The sequence below is a fragment of the Onychomys torridus genome, chromosome 16, assembly GCF_903995425.1.
Source record: "Onychomys torridus chromosome 16, mOncTor1.1, whole genome shotgun sequence".
In the NCBI taxonomy this organism is placed as follows: Eukaryota; Metazoa; Chordata; class Mammalia; order Rodentia; family Cricetidae; genus Onychomys; species Onychomys torridus.
This window is the reverse complement of record NC_050458.1, coordinates 32233782-32256714: the sequence shown is the minus strand read 5'-3', so window position 1 is coordinate 32256714 and position 22933 is coordinate 32233782. Positions and strand designations below refer to the sequence as shown.

General features: G+C 38.1%; 1 protein-coding gene across 1 annotated transcript in view; it reads left to right on the top strand.

Annotated features, from left to right (window-relative positions):
* The window catches only part of Tmem71 (transmembrane protein 71), a 39596-nt gene extending 22499 nt beyond the window's left edge, over positions 1-17097 (top strand). The window contains exons 7-10 of the mRNA XM_036208661.1: positions 2920-2995; positions 10975-11036; positions 11136-11282; positions 16760-17097. Of these exons, the coding sequence (XP_036064554.1) occupies positions 2920-2995; positions 10975-11036; positions 11136-11239 (242 nt within the window). The 3' untranslated portion in view covers positions 11240-11282; positions 16760-17097. The remainder of the gene's footprint in view (positions 1-2919; positions 2996-10974; positions 11037-11135; positions 11283-16759) is intronic.
* The last annotated feature ends 5836 nt before the right edge of the window (positions 17098-22933 follow it).

The window sequence follows — 22933 nt, the reverse complement described above, 5'->3', positions numbered from 1 at the left end:
CCACTGAGCATCCCTCTGAAGACTCACTCATAATGCCCTGTGCATTATATTCTCACTGCAGCTGTTCATGAAGTCCTAAACTGTCTTTAAGTTCCCTGTGTAGCTGTTTCAATAACAGAAGAACCTAGCTTTGACTTCGTGGTTAAGTGCCAGGCTATCAATACCTACTGAGACTCAGCAGCCACCTCTTCCAGGGAGCCCAGCTTTCATCAGTCTGCTTCCCAAAACTCCTTCTTTATGCTCATGAGCTGCACCACTGTGCATGCTTACCTGTGTTTCTCCTCATTCTCTGACCCTAACTAAGGTCATGGTTATCCTTGGATCCCACAATGACCATACAATGCCTGAGCAGGTCAAGTTCTCCCTGATTGTGGTGAACCAATCCAGAAGTGTATCGGCTTATTGAACAGATAAGAAGACTAACATTCTACAGATGAAGTAAGCCTTTAGACTCATTGCAGAGAATGCAACCATGTCAAACACATGCTCTTGTTGTATCGGGGGTGTCTGCTGTACCTTCTGTACCTAGATGACCCCTACTCTTCATCATGGCCCACTCTAAATGGAACTACCTCTGATGGGCCTTCTTTGCCTCATCCTGGTTGAAGGATGGAGTACATTATTCTCCTATGATTCCAGAGCACTCTGCATGTATAATTTCGCTGAGAATATTTATTTTCCTTTATCATTGGGCTCTGCCTTGCTTGGCCATCTCCATCATTTCTGTTCTCCCTGTGTAGGACCTGAGTGAGCATTCTGTTCTAGGTGGTACAGAGATGCTAAGAACACTGGCCTGCATGCTGTTATTTGTACTAGTTGGGGGTTTTGAGTTCCAGTGATAGAATTTACTGATTAATGAAAGTGATAATTCCAAACAGAGACCACTTTTCCAGTCTTTGCCATCTCTTCTGTGTTGGTATTGTTTTTCAGAGCCCATCTTCCCATGATGGCTCCCTGTGACTCCACAAATGCACACCTTTCAGATTTCCAATCTGTCAGAAGAGATTTTGTTCATTTAGAGTTATAATATGAGACCCAGAAGTGTTATATCAGTTCTGGGAGGATTCCATTTTCATGTCAAAAGCCACTTTGCTGATAAGTATGTGAGGTTTCAAAAGGCATTGAAAGGGTCAGATGTTGGGATGAAAAATAAAAGAAACCATCTGCTCTACCTTCTAGCAGAAAAAAGTGATTCCCACCAAGAATATGGCATTACCCTCAAAACCAGGAAATAGATGGTGCATATGGGCAGATATTTTTTTCAGTGGGGAATAAAAAAAAGAAACAAAAAAACTTAAATGTGAAAAAAATGTTAAAGTAAATAGAAGGTGGTAAAGTAGGAAGACAGGGAGAGAACATCTATAGGTTGGGAGAAGTTGGAGGAATGAAGGTCAGATTCCTGATAAGAAAAGTCAAAATAGGTACCAAGTCAATGGCCATTGAAGGAGCAGTGAGTAACAGGTCCAAAGTCACATGACTCATCTTCGTCAAATTCCAAGATACACCAACTTCAGTGTGCACAGCCAGTGATCTTTGCTGTGTCTCAAGATGAATTTATTTTCCTAATTTCACATGAAATCTGGAGAGATGGGGAATTCAAACACACTTTAGATGGATGGTTGACATTCCACTGAACCTGAAATAATTTATTTAATTCACAGTATACATAAATCCTCCACACTTTGAGTGACATAATTTACTACTGCTCCTGTTTGAATTGCCAGACTTCAGGATTCCACCCACACTAGGGGCTCAGAGAGATTTATAGCTAACTCTACCCCCATATCCAGCATAAATCACAAAAATAAAAACACTCACAGTAAAAAGTCTTCTGAGTTTTAAACAACTGTTGTAAAATTAAACTCCTGAAGCATTTGAGGGAAATTAAGTTGAAATCTATTCATAGATTTATTTTTAAGTCTTCATGTGGTAATCTTTAAGTTAGTTCTGATTTCTTACAGGAGATCAATATGAGACTCAAGGTCATGATTCTCATAGTTATAACTGCTTGAAGCTTTGTACTTCTTCCCATCATGAATTGACAAATTTGAAATAGTTCTGTGATTGCAGAGTTTTGAAAGGAATATTTCATAATACATATTTTTTGTCTTCTTGGTCTTTAGAGATTTCCAGTATGCAAAGTTCCAATTGTCTTGCCATGCCTCATTTCAGACAAAACATTATGTCCTGTCTAGATGTGGTTTTTAAATCTTGGCGCTGGCACCGTGTAGCTGTATGATCTTGGACTATTGCATCATGTCTCTCAGTCTTGGTCTACTCATCTTCAAAACCCAGATAATGCTCCCTACTTTGCATGGTTTGGAGCTGATTAAATAAGCTAATGTATAAAAAGTATTTGTGAATAATGAAGCACTCTGTAAATGTAGGCGTTTGTATTATTGTGGTTGGCACAATCATAATCATCATCATCACATTTTTAGAGTTCTGACTTTAGCATAAACTCTACAAAGGCTTCCTCCAATATCTAAGCAAATGGCAAAGCTGAAGTATTTTGAGTTGCATAGTCTCTTATTTTGCTGTAAGAGAGGAAATTTTACCCAATAACTGTGTAATTTTCTAATGAATGGACCCATATGATTATATACATATGTGTGCATGTCTGCATGAGTTTACATGTACTATGTCTGTGCAGGAGCCCATAGAGGCCATAAGAGGCCATCAGATCTTCTGGAACTAGAGATGTGAGCTACCTACTATGTAGGTACTAGGCATGCTCTTAACCACTGAGACATCCATCATTCCAGCTCCACTTGGCATGATTTTATCTTGTTACTGATGATCAACTGTTTAACCTGACACACATTTGAAAATTATGAAGCAGCTGTAGCAGGAATTTGTTCTCCAGGGTTATTTAATCAGAAATCTATGATCCATTTCTTCTTCTTCTTCTTCCTGCAGAAGCCAGTGTGATGCACAAGGTCTCCTTTCAGGTAATCCTGCTAGCAGTATGCTTAATCGTTTCTGCATGTGCAAGGTAATTCTAGTTTTTCTTTCTTGCAATAACATTTCATAATCAATGGGGAGGTCTAATTGATGGATCATTTCCTTCCCTCCTTTCACAAACCATTTTAGGTAGCTCTATAGGTAAAAACTTGTTCATTTAACTGTGATGATAGTGCCCTTTATGCTTTACATACCCCATGTATCCTCTAAACTACATACAGAAGCCAGCATACCTTGCTTAGAAATGGATTTTTACCATGTGTTATCTTCTGTTTAAGCAGTGAGAGCAAGGATGGTTACAATCTAAGTTCCCATTCGAGTGCATTCCAGAACACTAGAAGTCCCCACTTCTCTTCTTGTAGTTTGTACCCTAAAATACAGAAGAATCAAAAAGATATTCTCTAAAGGAAAACAATACTTATTTGGAACCAGCAGTGCTGCATGGGAACACATATGCAGCCATAGGCGGATTCAGAGGCTAAGAGAAGGTGATATTTGTAAAGGGAGAAATAAAGAAAATTATATCAAGTATTTTGAAACAACAACCCTTGGCTACAATGATTGATAATAAGAATGATGTATTGAGGTTGAAAGGAAGTTTTGGGGCAGATATCCCTGTAGAAGCACTTTGTATGTAAAGTCATATTGGGCTGGTAGAACTTTTGGGCCTGGGTACAGTCTTTTGAAATAGTTTCTGTCATGCAATTGTGTGTAAAGGCCCTTTGTCTATACTGTCCTGGATTTATTTTGTTGTTGGGATTGATACAAGTGACTCTATCTTACTCTGTCAACTTTCACACAGCTGTCAGTTCCAGAGAAGCCAGGTTAGCATTGCAGGATACACAGCACTCAGTTCTGACTATAAATATGTTAACGTGTCCCCGCCCCTCCCCGCCTCTCCCTCCCCCGCCCCCGCCCCAGCCATTCTACATGTTCTTGTCATGCCTTCTAGGTCTGCCTTTTCCCCAAGATTCTAGGAAAATAATCAAGTCCTTTCAGCACTCAGCCTGTTCATGCCTCAGAGTCTTTGTTCCTTCTGCCTGGTACAAATCTATTTCACTTAAACTAATAACATAAGATCTCATTTCTTTCTGGAATCTCTTCACATTCTCTATTAGAGAGACCTTTCCTGTAATTATGTGTAGATATTATAGTGCTGTATACATTATGGTGCTGTAGACAGTATGGTGTTGTAGACAGACAGTATAGTGCTGTAGACAGACAGTATGGTGCTGTAGACAGTATGGTGTTGTAGACAGACAGTGTGGTGCTGTAGACAGACAGTATGGTGTTGTAGACAGACAGTATGGTGCTTAGATAGACAGTATGGTGCTGTAGATAGACAGTATGGTGCTGTAGACAGTATGGTGTTGTAGACAGACAGTATGGTATTGTAGACAGACAGTATGGTGCTGTAGACAGTATGGTGCTGTAGACAGACAGTATGGTGCTGTAGACAGTATGGTGCTATAGACAGACAGTATGGTGCTGTAGACAGACAGTATGGTGATGTAGACAGTGTGGTGCTGTAGACAGTATGGTGTTATAGACAGACTGTATGGTGCTAAAGACAGACAGTATGGTGCTGTAGACAGTGTGGTACTGTAGACAGTGTGGTGCTGTAGACACTATGGTATTGTAGACAGTATTGTTATAGACAGACAGTGTGGTGCTGTAGACAGACAGTATGGTGCTGTAGACAGACAATATGGTGCTGTAGACAGTATGGTGTTGTAGACAGACAGTATGGTGCTGTAGACAGACAGTATGGTGATGTAGACAGTATGATGTTGTAGACAGTATGGTGCTGTAGACAGTATGGTGTTAGACAGACAGTATGGTGCTGTAGACAGTGTGGTACTGTAGACAGTGTGGTACTGTAGACACTATGGTATTGTAGACAGTATGGTGTTATAGACAGACAGTGTGGTGCTGTAGACAGACAGTATGGTGCTGTAGACAGACAGTATGGTGCTGTAGACAGTATGGTGTTATAGATAGACAGTATGGTGCTGTAGACAGTATGGTGCTGCAGACAGTATGGTGCTGTAAACAGTATGATGCTGTAGATAGACAGTATGGTGCTGTAGACAGACAGTATGGTGCTGTAAAAAGTATGATGCTGTAAAAAGTATGATGCTATAAACAGTATGATGCTGTAGACAGACAGTATGGTGTTGTAGACAGTATGGTGCTGTAGACAGTATGGTGCTGTAGACAGTGTGGTGCTTTCCTTTACTCAGAGCACTTTCTACTCCTGACCCATTACATGTTCAGTTATCCAAATATTAATAATCTAGTTATCCTTATAAGAATGTGAGCAATCTACCAATGGCATGCTTTAACAAGTAAAAGTGTTTTCAGTACAAGCCTGATGTCTTGAGTTCAATACCTAGAATCCACATTGGAAAGAGAAAATCAGCTCTTAAAACTTGTCCTGTCACACACACACAGCACAAAAAATGTGCACACATAAATCATACAAATGAGTTCACACACACACACACACACACACACACACACACATAAATTAGATAGAATTTAAAGTATTTCTTAGAGAATATGAGCAATCCAGAAGGGACACCAATGTATTGTCCTTACTTCCATATCCTTAATGACAAGAGTTCACTGATATTTTGGTGGAGTGGATGAAATGAAAACCAACAGTGAAGCCCTGAAAGCTCCACAATCTGTGAATTCTAATGGGGAAATGCTACACTTTCTCAAATCCTGCATCCTGAGGGTCAAGTGCCTCCATATTGCTTGGGAAGGTTGATTTTTATAATACCAACTCCTCGATCTGCTCACTTGAGATATGAATTTAGGCCGAGTGAGAGTTGGTATTTTAAAACAAGCCTCCCACTTAATTATGAGGTTTGAGAAACGTTTTAGATCACAATGGGACCAAAAGAACAAAAGGAGGAGGCTCTCTGGCTAAAAATAGATGGTAACATTCTTCATTACATACCCCAAGTTGGAAATGGATAATGTGCATTAGTACAATAACAGCTAGAAGAAATTATGCAGAGCAATCTTTTAAGTCAGCATTCTTTTAACTTAGTGTGTTCCAAACTTCCAAGTTGGTGAGGAAACCCCATATCATATTTGACAGGGCTGTAAGTGAGACATTCCTCATTGGTTAATCTATGTAAATGCATCCAGCCTTGAGAAGTAGAGCTTTACTCTACGTCACTTTTGTGTGAACTGTTTAGAAATTGGTTTCCAAAGAGTAGACAAAGGATAAAAAGAGAAATGGTCTCTGTAGAGTACAGCAGCAAGAGCTGGTTGGTGCCCACCTCTGGTGATCAAGGTCAACATCAATGAGATGAGACTGATTTTTGTATGTGCCATTGACAGGATGTAGTAAGAGTGGCACTTTACCTCTATGTCTCAAACCCCAGTCCAGCCATGAAAAAAAAAAAAAGGAAAAAACCCAAATGAAGGACATCCAGCACATTAGAAGTCCTCCTCAAAGCCAATAATGCCATCAGAACCATGCTGTCATATCCCAGAGGAGCTTAAGAAGACATGATGACTAAATGTAATGTGGTTCCTGGAACAGAAAAAGGCCATTAGGTGAAAACTGGAAAATCTAAACATCTCCTTATATCTGCATATACTCAACGATATTTTAAAATGAGCTTTAACAAATTTATTCTTCAACAATTTCATACATGTATATAACACATTCTGATAACACTCATCCCTTCACCCTCTGTCCTCTTCCCACTTCACAGAATTTTAATTTGCACTCTAGAATTATAATTCAACACTATGGTTTGTTCACTTTAAAATTTTTTTTCTTGCTCAATACTTCCCATTTTTAATCAGGAACTCTTGTGATCTTGTAGATTGGCTACTATGGCCCTTTCATGTGTATGTGTGTTTATGTTTATGTGTGTGTGTGTGTATGTGTGTTTATGTTTATGTGTGTGTGTATGTGTGTTTGTGTGTGTGTATATGTGTGTGTGTATGTGTATGTGTGTGTGTGTATATGTGTGTGTGTATGTGTGTGTATGTTTCCTATAATCCAGGCAGCTGAGGCTGACTGTGTACTACTACACCTCTTGACTCTATCCCATAAATGCCAGAATTACAGGCATGTACTACCACACTTGACCTTTGCTTTTCTTAGAAAAAGGCATTTAATAGCAATTAAAATCAACTAGCATGTATAATGCCAACAATGTACACAGTTTACTTGAAATCATGACAGTATAGCAATGAGGAATAACAATAGGAAGACATAGTCAAGTGAGAATGTACTACCATGTAATTGACATTGATAGTAAGTCACTGTCATCTGTAAATTGACTCCTGATTTGAAAGAATGTACATGTCTCTTTGAATTGATGAAATAAGATTTGCCTGCAGGGCTCACATTCACTTGACCAGCTCAACCAGAAACATTTAGTTACCTTAGGTTTATGTCCCTCTCATGTCTTTATCTTAATTTTCTAGTCAGTAAATCTTATTTTTGCCAAACATTATGAATCATCATTCTTTAGTATTTCCATTGTTCATTATATTTTTTTTAGAAAACAATTAAATAACAAATAATTCAGACTCATCTTGTGTCTGTCTTAGCTTTAGTCATTTCTCTGAAATTCCCAAAATTCTTTTATTGTAGGACATTTCGAGATCAGGGTGCCAAGTGTACTCATTGGTATTGGGATGTCATTGCTTCTAGGCCATGTGTGGACAGAAATGAGGAATATTTTGTACATATATAATAATCTTGAAATGAATGTGTGGAAATTATATATATGTGGATATATACACATATAGTAACCCAAGTTTGTTTATATTAATAAATTTAACCCTAGCCCAATGTCATGTGACTTATTCCAGTTTTTCCTGTCACCTCAACTATCCAAAGGCTCCTTCTTTGGCAGTTAGGAAACTGATAAATTAATAACTCACACTCCCATGAGAAGCAACCTTACTGATGCAAATAAAATGGTTATGCTTAATTACTTCAATCTCTGGTCTGAGAATTCCAGCTGAAACTCCATTTTCTGAATTTATTTAGGTTGGCACCTCTGGCCTTCCTCCAGGTGAGGTTACATCATCCATTTGTAATACAGTTATTTTTCTTTTGTCAGCGCATCTTATCCTCAAGGTTTCCAACATCCTGGTTGAATTTTTTTAACTCTAACACACTGATAGTCAATAACTTCAATACCTGACTCTCCTCAATAAATAAGTCACCTAGACAAAAACTAAACAGAGAAACACTGGAGTTAAATAATGCCATAAGTCAAATTGACTTAACAGAATATTCTACCCAAACCCTAAAGAGCATACCTCCTACTCAGTAGCTCATGGAACTTTCTCCAAATCTGTCCACATATTAGTACACAAAGCAACTCTTCAAATGACACTTAGAATGTTGAAATAACCCCCTGCATTCTATCTTACTATCACTGATTAAAGCTGGTTGTCAACAACAATACAATCAGCAGAATGTACACCTAGGCAAGGAAACTGAACAACTCACTACTGAATGAAAACAGGGTCAAGACAGACACGTCGAGAGTGAAATTTAAAAGATTTTATAATTGAACAAAAATGAAAACACAACACACCCAAACCTATGTGACACAATGAAGGCAGTTTTAGGAGGCAAGTTCACAGTCCTAAGTGCCTGTATAAAAAATTGTAGTGAACTCATACTAATAACTTAAGACATCTGAATGCTGGAAGAAGTAATATTCTGAAAGAGTAGATGGGAAGAAATAATCAAACTCAAGGCTGAGTTTAATGAATTAGAAACAACAATAACAAAAATACAAATAATCAATAAAGCGAAGAAAATGGTTCTTTGAGAAAATCCACAAGATTATAAATCTTTAGCCAAATTAACCAAAAGATTGAGAGAGAAGATCCAAATTAACAAAATTAAAGATAAAAGGGGAGACATTACAACAGACACTCAGGAAATTCAGAGAATCATAAGGACATATTTAAAACAAAATAACACAAAACAACTCTATTCCACCAAACTAGAAAACCTCAACAAATTGGATGAATTTCTTGATATATTTGACCAACAATAGTTAAGTCAAGATGAAATACACAGTTTAAACAGACCTATCACCCTTAGTGAAATAGAAGAAGTAATTAAAATCTCTAAACCAAAATAAGGCCAGTACCAGATGGATTCAGTGCAAAATTCTGCCAGACCTTCAAATAATACGAATGCTGATAGTCTTTTTAAATTATTCTACAAAATAAACACTGAAGGAATGTTTCCTAATTTTGCATAGAAACGACTATTAACCTGATACCAAAACCACACAAAGACCTAACCAAAAAAATAAATTGTAGACCAATATCCCTTCTGAACATAGATGCAAATATTCTTCATAAAATATTGAATCTTTTATTAGCAAAAATTAAGGTTTATTATGTGCTGACCATTTCTATGAGAATTTTCATGCAAATGATTAAAGTATAAACCATTAATTTTCCTAACATGCATTTCTATAGCAACAATAAATGTGCCATTGTGACCTTTCACTTCTTGTTGCTCAACCGTGTCCCATTGTGTAGGTGTATGGCAGCCTGTTTATATAATCACTAGTCAAAAACTTCTTGCTTATTTCAAATTTTGACAATTTTTAATAAAATTTATACAAAGACAGAAGGCTTGAACTAAGTTGGATATGCACCAATGAATGGAATTGTAGGATAATATAATAAGTCTGCCTTTAATTTTGAAGAAAGTGCCAAGCTATTCCAAAACATTTTCATCATTTTCCTCCTCATGAGCAATGATGGCCCTGCATCCTCTCTGTCACATTTTATGGCCATTTAGGGACTTAACTGTTCTGATAAATACACAATCATTGGTCAGCATTGCAGTTAGAGTTATTCTGATAAATAAGTTTGCTTTGTCTAATGACGAATGATGTTGTATGTTGCTTCAAATACTTATTTCATATGCATATTTTCTTAGCTGAGATGTGGTGTGTGTTCCCGGTTTCCACCCATTTTTGAAGGTTGTTTGTTTTCCCGTTGTTGGGGTTTATTTTTAAATTGTCATACAAAGTAATGAGTTATATCATATATACACCATTACATTTTGTTATTATTCAGCCCCCTTCTAGCTATTATTCTTGTTTGATTATTCTCATGTGTCCTAAATAGGAGTCCTTTAGTAAAATTGTGATTTGCAGATATTTTCTACTGAGTGTGCACTGTCTTTTTATCCTCTTGACACTCTTCTTCCTGGAGAAAAGCTTCTGTTCTTTAATCTTCAGAAAGTTCAATTATTCATTTTTCCTCATAGGCTCTGCACTTCATCATACTGTACTCAACAATTCATTGCCAAACACAAGGTCATACAGTTTTCATCTATGATTTCTTTGGGAAGTTTTATACTTTGTGGTTTATAATGCAGTCTCTGACTCATTTTAATTTCAGTGTTATGTGAGATAAGATATATGCTTGAGGGTTCATTCTTTTCCTTTCACATGTTCAATTTTTTCAAGACAATTTGTTTGAAAGGACTATCTTTCCATTGCATGATGTTTACATTTCTGTTAGAAATCAGTTTACAGTGCTATATAGAAGTTAAGAATGAATGCTCTTACAGAGTTCCCAAGTTCAGACCTCAGAACCTATATCGGGTGGCTCATAATAGCCTGTAATTCAGCTACAGGGTGATCTAATACCTCTGACCTCCACCTCCATGGGCACTGCACTCACATACATATAATGTCCCTCCTATACATATAGACATATGCAAAATCAAAAGTGAAAATAAATCTTTTAAAAAAAGAAATCTGTTTAGTGTATCCATGTGTTTCTAGTTCAGGGTTTTCTGGTCTCTTTTGTTGCCCTATGTAGCCTTTTGCTAAAATATACTATTTTCATTTTGCATGTATATAGTCAGTGTTGACATTCAGAGTCTATTCTTGGTGTAAAAGAACATGGCATATGTTGTAAATGCAGGGTTAATATGCTACAACTACACAGTCTTGTTCTGTTTTTTTTTTTTTCCAGATGGTTTGTGGGAGGAGAATTAGCCAGCATCTTTACCTGCGCATTGATGATCACAGTAGCTTGTAAGTATCTTTTCCAAGATTGCTATTCTAATTCTTGGACTTGCTCAAATCACGGTCATTTAAATAAAAATAAATATATATTTCTCTTTTCTACCCAAGATGTTGTGAAGTCACTGTTTCTTGGCCTTGCCAGCTATTTCAAAGCCACAGCCTGTGCTAAGTACGTGCTGCCTCCGATGTCATCATTGTCTGATCAAGGATGACAGAATCTGGTCTTTGTGGAAGGTTTCTGCTGAGTGAGAGATGGTGAGGGCCACATAGGGGAACAGTCCCCATCAGCATATGAAGAATATGTTCTTTTACTAATAAAACTGAGTAGTAGTTATAATATTATACTTTATTCTCAAAATAAACAGAATTATATTTTAGGGCCCCCAAGACATTGGAAATAATAGGAAAATTAGTGTCCTTTCAATTTTTAAAAATGTATCATTATAGATTCATAGCATTGCACTTTCTAAACATCTCATATTAAGATGTCTTTGTGGTACAGCTTCCCAAATGCCTGGCAAAGTGCCCGTAGAATGATCTGTTACAAACTACAATCTCTTTGCCCTCTCTAACTCTCCTAATGAGAATTTCAGAGGACTTCCAGGGTCTGGGAGATGCTCACAGAATTTAAAGCAGGCTTCTCAGTGCCATCTCATTGCAAGACAGGCTGTGTTGTTGACTTTCACTGTGGTTGTTGAAACCAGCTACCATGGCTTAAAGATAGAGCAGAGTCTGCAAGTCAGATCAGTTTATTGGCCACTGCACTTGACTCTCTGCATCCTAGTTTATGAAATATTAACCCTGATTCTGAAATCACAGTAGGGTGAGTGGAGATTTAGTTTGTTTACAACTCTAAGCAATATGGTGAATTTACTGACACTTGGAGTGACATTTCCCATAATTCTCAGCCATTCAGGTTTCTGAGGACAGCTATTGATACATCTAGGATTTGTTCAATCTAATAGTGAGATAATTGGGTGTTTGGGTCATCTCTGAAGTCACTGTTCTTTAACTCTTGTTAGTTATATTTGTTTGAAATTTTTCTAAGACAATTATTTACTTCTTACCTAAGTTCTAGATCATTTTAGATCTAAGTGAAGGTTCATGGGCTTGCCTTATCCAGCCCTAGCTACAATGTTTTAGGGAGCATCAAGTATTTTGAATTGATCTTCTTTATTTTTGATAGTTTCATTTTTTCACATGTGAATATATGTATATATCCATAATTTATATAATATATAATGAATTTTAGTCATTTTTACCCACTCTTACCCTAGTTCAGCTCCTCTTCTTCTCCTGCTGACCCACTTCCTTCTTACCAAGTACCTCTCCTATTTTTCTTATCTTTTTGTATCTGTGACCCACTGAGTTTAAACGAGCATAGATGGGAGGTTATTTATTGGAGTGTGAACAACTTATCAGTGGCTATACCACTGAAGAAAGCGACACCTTTTCCCTAACCACCATTCATTGTCAATAGTCCCTTTGGGAAGGGTGTGACCTCATGAGCCTTTCTCCCTCCCATGACGGAATGTTGATGATCTCAATCTCAAACATCTTGGGTAGGCAACCACAACTGTGGTGAGTTCACAAGTACATCAACTGGGCTGTGTCATGTCTATAAGACGCAGACTCTCAGTGCTGCTCCCCACCTCTACCCCTTATATTCTTTTCACTTTTCATCTTGTGATGCTCCATAGTGGCTCCGTTTTGTGTACCAAGCTGACACCAGTGAGTGCTAGGCTAACAGAATTGGTCCCAGCACTTCTTAGCAATGCTCAAGACCCTAGATTTGAGCATCAGAGCCACCAAAATAAAAGGCAGTAAGAAGGTGGCTTGGAGTGTAGTCCAACTGCATAGAGCTGCTTGCTTAGGAATGCACAAGGTCTGCCTTGATTTCAGGCACCACAATAAACAGACAAACAAGAACAATTTTTACCCAAAGAGCTATATTTAAACCCAAAGTTTAGTAGTGATAGCATTGTTAAGATTTGTTAGACAGTGAGACATATATAAATTGTTCTTATTTAAAAATTAAATTTACAATTAATTGGAAAGATAAATGGCCATCATGTATAGCAATTCCATGGAAAAGGCAGAATTCTTCAGAGTGGGGGTGAGAGGAGGGTCTCTATGCTCTAAAGTCATGGAGGAGCTATCTTCTGCCCCAATTCTTGGCCTTCTGAATCCAAGTTCCTGGGGGTCTATACTCATAACAACTTCTCTGGGCACTTCTTTTCATATTTATAATGATAACCTTGGAAAAATGATTTCTGTAACTTTTACCTCTTGATTTGTGGACTCACTTAACCTACCAAAACTCTACTGGTAACTGTGCTCTGTACTGAGTACAGTGCTCAGTTCATCTGAACAGTCATGAAATAAATCTCTACCATGAGTATCAAGGTCATAAAAGCAAGGCACATGGCCATTCTTAATATTTTAGAGCTTAATAACAGTCACACAATACAATAGACAGGGTAATTCTTTTCTATATGGTAAATACAAGTATGGAGCTAGTAATTAGGCCAAGTGAACACCAGAAAGGAAGTTTCCCCAGACTGGGAGAGGTGTGGGATGTGGGCAGGCAGGCCTTCCTGGAAGAGATACTGTGTGATATGACCTGTCACAGTTATTTTCCAAGTTGGATTTTAGGCCCTTCCCCACTGGCATGAACTCCTTCCTTGTTCTCTCCTAAAAGCAAATACATCAAGTCTGCATGGATATTTTGCACTGACATTCTCACCTACATCCTCCTTTATGGGAAAAGATCTCTTCTTTGATGATTTATATACATACTTTTACCTCCTCCTCCTCCTCTCCTTCCCTTCTTCTCCTCTTATTGTCTCTCTATATTCCCCTGTTTCTTGCCTACCAGCTTTCATGTACACATTCTCTTGCATTGAAGATCTGTGAAAACAAGAACTGTACACACCCAATACTTTCAAAATAGTAGGTGCTCTATACATATTCATCAGCCCAAAGATGTTTTCTGCATCATTGCATGAAGGACTTCTTTTACAGCAAAGAGTTCTGTGCCTGTGTAATAAAGATGCTACAACTCTCCTTTTTTACATGCATGTATCTAAAAGATAGTGAGAGACACATACGTGGTTATTAATATCAAGAGTCAAGAATGACTCATAAGTCTCATCACAATCAATGATGAGGGTCTAATAATTGAGGGAAACCACTGAGTTCAGTTCAATAGACATCCACACTGCAGCCACCTCACATTCATCTTGCACTATATAAGAATGAATTCAATTAGGTGCCTCCTTCGTGGCATTTTAGTCCTCTCAAGTCATATCTCTTGAATTAAAAGTCCACAGTTGTGAGGGTTGTTCATCTGCTCAAAATTGCTGGAGCAGCCCTTTTTCATGAAGGTCATCACAGGTATCACATGCCTCCAGTGATTTTTTTAAATCATCAGTATGAATGCTTTTCATATCTATGACAACATCCTAATACCAAAACAGGTAGCATGTTGTCCTTGCTTCATATAATTTATATTGACATTTTATGTTTCTATAATAAAATGTCCTGAGGAAAAAAATTAATATAGGAGAAGAAAGGGTTTGTTTGGCCTAAAATTTTAGGTTACAGTCTATCACTAAGGGGAAATCAAGGCAGGAACTGAAGCATCTGGTCACATTGTGTAGTGCAATGAGAACAAATGCATCCTTCCTCCACTCAGCTAGCTTCCTCCCCACACACACTCTTTATATAGCCAGAGTTCCCCTGCCAAGGGAATGGTGCTGCCTGCAATGAAATGGGTCTTATCACTTCAATTAACAGTTATGTTAATTTTCTACAGACATGCTCATCTAGATAATTCCTCTACTGAGGCTCTCTTCTCAAGTGAGTAGGTTGTGTCAAGTGAACAGTTCAAAGTAACCAGAATACACATGTGCTTTCTACTGTTTGATAGAGACTTTTCATTCATGCTAATGATACATGAATTAATCAATTTTATAGAGTTAAGACATGGAAACTACAGCCATGTTACCCTCTAGGCTAGAGGCTCTCAACTTTTGGGTTGAGACCCCTTTGGGAGATCTAATGACCTTTTCACAAGGGTTCCATATCAGATACCCTGCATATCAGATATTTACATTACAATTCATAACAGTGGCAAAATTACAGTTAAAAAGTAGCAATGAAAATAATTTTTATGGCTGGGGATCATCACAACATGAAGAACTATATTAAAGGGTTGCACAATTAGGAAGGTTAAGAACCACGGCTCTCAACTGTACCCCTGGGATAGTGCAGATGAAAAAATATTGTAAAATGGTAATTAGTCAGTTTCTGTGGTGGCTTCAAAGGTTCAAACCTACCTGGTTTCAGAGGAAAGGGCACTGAAAGCTGCCAGTGGGAAAATCAATGGAGAATGAACCTGAGTTGAGGCTCCACCTTTCCTAGTTGTGATTGTTCAGGCTGGTTTGTGTATGATTAGATACTGCAGTATGTGTGTGTGTGTGTGTGTGTGTGTGTGTGTGTGTGTGTGTGTATGAATTATTCATTCATTGTCTTCTTCTCTAATCTAGATTTGACAGCACTTGAGGAACACTGGTGATGAATGTTTTCAATCTGAATATCCAGAAACAGTAATATGTAGTCTGCTTGGAATGAATCAACCACTTTATTGGAAGGGAATGAGCACGGATAACTGAGAAAAAACACTTTAATTTGGCAATGTAAATTCTTTCTAAAATTTCCGCGTGTCATAGTAATTGGTTCATGACATCAATATTAAATTTTCTTTCTTTCACAAACACTGTCAGTTGAAAGGGAAGGGACAGGGGAAAGTGACAGAGCAGAGACCACCTGGAGTAATGCTCCCCTGTTATCCCTGAGGTGGTGGACCTCAAACATTAATTTTAATTAGAGAATTTTGTGAGAAGCTTGGAACATGAGTGTCTCAGGTCTGCCAGCATGCAGCTATGCTTTGCTAACCTACTTTAACCAAACAATGCAAACAAGCTTATATAATTAATTCATGCTGCATGGGAAATAGGCACAGTTTGCACATACAATATAATGTTAAAATTCATCCCCTTTGAAGCATGCATTGATGTTAGATGGTGATAAGAGGTGCTGTGGTTTGTCTCCAAATGTCCGTGTGTTGAAACCTTCCTTGACTGTCAGTGTGACAATGTTAAGAGGTGGTGGGACCTTTAAGAAACAGGACCAGTGGAATATCCTTGGTTATTGGGGAGCTTCCCTCAGAATGTATAAATGGTCAGACTCTCAGTCTGGCTCTGGCTTTCTGTCCTACTTACTATATGATCTCTTCTTCTCACAACTCCCATGTGATGTGATGCTATCCACCTTGAAATCACCACTAGAATGAAGCAAATACTGGCACCATGCATTTGAACCTCCAGAACTGTGGGCCAAAGGACTCCTTTTTCATTACTAAGTATTCTGCCTTGGGTATTTGTTTTAGTGATGGGAAACAAAGAAAGCAGCTGATCATGGATGGAAAATGAGCAGGAGAGAGCTGTTTTTTGGAATAGGAATTCTCTTAAATGATTTTTTTTACTACTTTTTTTTAATTTCTGGGGAATAATGATCATCATTCAAATTGTAATTAAAATATGATACATAAAAATTCCTTAAGGAAAAAATAAAGGAAAAATTAGTATTTGAAAACACAAGAAAATGGTGAAACTATATAATTGGCTGAAAAGTTATAGAAGACACTGATTCTTCTTACCTCTCACCAGGAAATTTCAGATATGGCCTGCTGAAGATGTTCTATGCTGTATCCTCCAGTGAGAAACTTCTGTGTGTAGAAAACATGTTACTTTAAAGTGATAATGTCAAAAAACAAAAACAAAACAAACAAACCCCTTTTATATCTGTGGTGGTTAATATTCATTGCCAACTTGACTGTATTTATCATCACCTCTGAGACACACCTTTAGGTATGTCTGTGTGGTTGTTTCTAGAGAGGTTGAACTGAAGAGAGAACACTTGCCCTGAACATGGGTACCAACATTTTATGGACTGGTGTCTTGGACTGAATAAAAAAACAAGTGAGAAAGGAAGCTGAGAATGAGCATTCATTTCTCTCTCTTTCTTGACTGTGGACACAATGTGACCAGTTACCCAGGCTTCTGCTCCTTACCTTCATGATGCACTGTATCCCTTTAAACTTTGAGTCAAATAAACCCTTCTTTTTGTAAGTTACCTTTGCCAGGTATTTTGTCAATGCAATAAAAAAAGTAACTAATATAATACCATTTTTGTTTCTGGACATTTTTTTGTTGCATGAAATTATACTAATAAGTAAGTAGACTCACCATCAACTTACATATAGTATGTGTGTCATATAATTTATATTTACCTACATCCATATACCTTTTTACACATCTAATGACCTTGATTATTTGGATTTTTTTGTTCATTTGTTTTTACTAGTTTATTTGTGTTTTGACTTTTTTTTTTGGTATTTGGCTTCAGAGATAGGATCTCTCACACTACAGCCCAAAGATAGCCCAGAATTCACTATGTAACTCAGGATGGCCTTGAGTTAATGACAATCCTCCTGTCCCAGCCTTCTGAGTGTTGTGATGACAGTTATGAGTCTCCAAGATCGACCGTATATTTTCACTTTAAATTGTATAAATGTCTTATGTATTTTATGAGATAGATGAACTACAGATATTTTTTCTAAACTCATTGTTGTTTTTTTCACTTTGTTGATTGTTTCCTTAGCTGCGCATAAGTTTTTAATTTAATATATTCCCACATGTTTATTTTTATTCTTGTTGCCTGAGATTCTGGTATGGTAATAAAAAAAAAAATCATTGTGGAAGCCAAAATCAATGAGCCTTTTTTTCTCCTGTTTCCCATGGTTTCAGAGCTTATGTTTGGGACTTCAACACATTTTGAGTTGATTATTAGATGTGATATGTTGTAGTTTGATTACAGAATGTCCCCACAGGCTCACATGTTGAACAGCTGATGACATAGTTGAGAAGTGGTAGGAACTTTAGAAAGTGGCCCTAGGGAGGTAATTTGTCACTGGAAACACCTTTAAATGGCATGTTGGGACCTTCCTGTCCAGGCTGTCTGGAGGTAAGCAACTTTGTTTCAGCACTGTCTGTTTACCATGATGTTTGCCTTCAAGTAGTCATGGGTTGAAATGCTCAGAACTGTGAGCACAACTAATCCTATCTCCCTGTAGTTATTTATGACAGGTATTTTGCTGAATGCTGGTAGCTAAGGATTTGATTTCATCCTTTTGCATGTGGATGTCCAGGTTTCTTAATAGTGTTCCCATTCTGTCCCAATAGGGCTTCAAAAGTTGTTATGAATGAGATTGTAAGAATATGATCATCAGTACATTAGGTGGTTCTGTTTCCAAGGTTTCTTTTCTTCCACTGTTATCAAGGACCTAGAAACTCTAACCACGGGTCCTCTAGAGAGCAAGTGCTAGATTTTTTTGGTAAGTTTCCACATCACTTACCAACTACCTCTGCATCACAGTCCAGCTCTTCTGCCCTCTGGAAGGTGTGGGAGTGTGACCTGTGTTGATTTTTTTCCAATGATCTCAATGAAGTTCATTGTCTTAAATGTTACTGGAGCAGAGCCACGAGGTAACTTTTTCTTTAGGGGTGCCATAAGGTACTGAGAAGTGGACTGAGAAAACATCTGTTGCTTGCCGAAGTTGATATATTTGTCCCCTAAGCAACAACTAAAGTTTGCCAGGGGAAAAATATAACAGCTCTCAGACCTGGAGTAAGGTAGGAGTATACCTTGTATTTTTACAACCAGCTTAGTACTGATTTGTGACCCCCAACCCCAGCATCACTTATCTAGTACACAAAATATGGGGTCATAAGAAAAGATTAAACTCATCAACCATTCCCAACCCTTTTACTTAAAGTTGGTATAAAATATGAAACTGTGACAAAACATTTATGATTGTAACAAAATAAGAAATATTCACTTGGTCCCTGTCCCTGCTCTCTGACACAGAGCTACTAAAACCCTGGCAATTCCCCAGGTAGCAGGGCTGATGGGAGCTTCCTACACAGAACTGCTGAACCCACTGGGATTTCCTAGATGGCAGGTGTGTCTTCTAGTCTTAGTCTAATGAAGACGCTCTTTTTTTTTTTTTTTTTTTTTTTTTTTTTTTTTTTTTTAAGCTGAGGATCGAACCCAGGGCCTTGCGCTTGCTAGGCAAGAGCTCTACCACTGAACTAAATCCCCAACCCTTAAAGACACTATTGATGAACTCCTGGGCAGCCTAAGGAAGAGGGCTGGTCACTAGAAAGAGCAAAACATGATTAGAAGCCTGAAATTCTAAACCCTCCGTACCAGGAAGGATAATAGATTCAAAGACTGAGATAACTGTGATCATAACACATGTGATGAAGCTTACAAAAAATCTGTCAAGAGTGGCATTTGGATACCTTCTGGCTATTATCCACATATATGGAGGGTGGAAGATACACCCAAACTCCACATCAACAGAATCCATTTAGCTTTTCATTGACTTTGCTCTGGGTATTGACTGATCTGTCCATGCATTATATTCTTATGATATGTTCTCTTATAAACTGTTAAGTGTAAATAAAACTTTATTTTCTGAGTTCAGCCTTCAGTTACTAAAAGTTTTAACACAACCAGGTAGCTATGGTGAATCCCTATGTGCAGTCAAATCAGATGGGAACCTACAAAGGGACTCACTTGCTGTGATTGATATCTTAAGTGGAGAAGTAGAAGAATATGGTTTTTCTTTAATAGTTGCTACACATGAAACTATAAAGAGGAATAGTATTAAAGCAAAAATGACATGGGTTTTGAAAAGACTTGGAGATGGCATGGAGTCATTCCCTCCTACTCATTTGAGAACATTAATCTTAGTAGCACCAATGCTGTGCTGAGGTTTTGGAGGATTCTTGGTGATCTACTGGGCTTCAGCCCATTCTGGAACCAGAAGATGCTAGAGTCTGATGGTAGCAGAGGATGGGAGCAGCAGCCTTGACAACAGGATAGATACATTGGGAAGAAATGAAAATAGACATGTAAACATCACAGCTTTTCCCTTGGACCTGACCTCTATATCTGGGATATCACTGGAAGGTGCTGTCCCCTCCTGAGAAAGGTTTTCTGATCTCAGTTAATCCTCACTGGATCTACTCTCATAGATTTGCCCAGAGGCATGCCTATTAGTTGATAATCAAGCAGAACAAGTTGACAATCAAGATTATATTTGTTCAGTGAGTATTTGTGTAACCCAACCATAGGTCAAGATCCAGGATAGCTCCTGGTAATGTGACAATTTAGTTCTCTACTATTGTGAGATGTCATATTAATTTAGTTTTTTCTCACTCTCTAAATAATACTCAAAAAGACATTATTTAAAAATATTGGGGGCGGGCTGGCTGGAGAGATGGCTCAGTGGTTCAGAGCACTGGCTGCTCTTCTAGAGGACCTGTATTCAATTTCCAGCACCCACATGGCAGTTCACAACTGTCTGGAAACTCCAGTTCCAGTAGATATGACACCCTCTCACAGACATACATGCAGGCAAAATACTAATGATAAGAATCAATAAATTATTTTAAAATGTTAAAAAATTATTGTTAAAATACTAGAAATAAGCCAGGCAGGGTGGCAAATGCCTTTAATCCCAGAACTTGGGAGGCAGAGCCAGGCGGATCTTTGTGAGTTCAAGGCCAGCCTAGGCTACCAAGTGAGTCCCAGGAAAGGCGCAAAGCTACATAGAGAAACCCTGTCTCAAAAAAAAAATATGGAAAAGGTGCTAAAATACACAAATTTAAATACACAAATTTGCCCTTTTTATTATTACAGCAAAATCAAATACTTTATTGATAAGAATTATCTTTATAAGAAACTTGGCAAAGTCTTCTGCTGAGTCACATGGGAAATCCAGGGTCCTGCAGCTCAGAGATGTCATCACAAGGGAGACAGAGCAGCCCAGGGAAAGTGGCAAATATGGTGATCAATTAGTGAAGTGGAGAGAAGGAAGATCAAGAAAGGAAATCAAGAGTCCTGATCACAAGGGCCTTTGCTCTACATCCATGCATTGTCAGGCTTTATCCTAGGACAGTAGGGAGCCACTGAAAATCATTGAGAAATATATGGTCATGTCACTTTGGTGGCTAGTATCAGAAAATAGACTACTGGTCAACCTTTAAGTACTAGCCATTTCCGTCTCTGTGGCTTGAGACATCACTATCTTTAGACTGCCAGACATGAAGGAGAGTCTAAATATGGAACTCATAGAGAGAAGTGGTTCCTGCCTCCTATTGTCTCCACCTCACCAGCCCCAGGCAGAATGTAATTGCCCTCTATAATGCCATCATCATCCCCATCTTCACGCACCATGGATGGTTCCCACCTGTTGTTCCAGACAGTCAGTGACGCCAATTACTGGCAGGGTATTGGTGGTGGATGTGGCATTTGGCAGCAAGCATGGTGAGTATAGAGAGGACCACTGCCCCTAACACAACCTGCAAGAGCATAGGTCATGTCTGGCTCTGGTGCTCAGTCCAGAAGCCATGCTGATGTGGTAGAGAGCTCTAAGTATTCAACCTGGTTTGGTTTGTTTACTCATGGAACTTGGCTTCTGCCAGAAAAAAAAAACAAAAAAACCAAAAACAAACAAACAAACAACAACAACAACAAAAAACCAGTTCTAGGAACACTCCAGGCTCCAGGTAGTCCCTAGGGTAAAAATCTTGGAGAGACAGAGAGGTGGGTGGGACAAAAGCATTACATTTGTAAATTCATAAAGGCAAATGTCCTGTAAACAGCAGACATAAAAAGAGATAAGATCTTGCTGGCTACACAAGCAGACCTCCAGCAGTACTCATCCACACCCCTGCCAGTGTCCTGATATTTATGATGAGTCCTTCAGTGCCTTGCTTTGTACTTTTACTGCCATTGTATACTCTAAATACTATCCTGGAGCATCTCCCAACTTTCTTTGCTTATATAATACCTCTCTGGGGTCTCTGCTACACACAGCCTTCCCCCAGCTTCCACTCCTTGCAACCTGGGAAGCTTGTTCACTGGGGAAATAGAGATTCCCTGAAGAAGAAAACATCTGTCTTGCAGAGGTTTTTCCCACCCCAGTCTTTAGCATTCCTGCTAGTAGAGAGTTGATTGTGGAGGCTTAATTCTTTTAAATTTCGAGGTTTGGGGGCACAACTACTTCAAAAGTTTTCTAAGATCTTCACTGAGAGGATCACAATAAATTTTTTTTTATGTCAACAGCTGTTTCTGCTCACTGCTTAAACCTTAAATTCATGGGGGGATGAAAATAACATTCCAGTTCAGTTATGCCTTCATTTGTTTATTAGTATGTATGATGTGATACCTGATCTCTGGTACTGGAGTGTGCATTGTGGTTTTATTTTTATTGGATAGAAGAATGAATGCTTAATTTTCTTTACTGGTTTGCAAAACAAAAGTTCTCTTTGTCTTTCAAAGGTGACCAGGGTGCTATGCAGGAATTTGTCTTACATGCAGATTTTCCCAGAAAGCATGCCTTTAGATTACAATATTTGTGCAGTTTATTTTCATCAAGGTACCAAAGGAGAAGGGGGAAAGTACAAAAGTATGTGTAGAGAGAGTAACTCAATTTTTAAAATCCAGCCAACACATTTATTTTTGAGAACATACTATTGCAAGACCTAAAGCAGGTAAACAATGATTTAAGACTTGACACTTGCCCCGAGAACTTTGTCTAGTAGGGAAAGAAAGTATTGTGTAAAACAAGAAGAATATAATATAGCCACTGGTAACAGGATGTACTGAAGACCTTGCTCATTGGAAGTCTAAGTTCTGGATGCTAGATAGTATGATATATGTCACTAGTTAAATAAAAACACTTATTTCTCATGAATTTGAAGACTGAG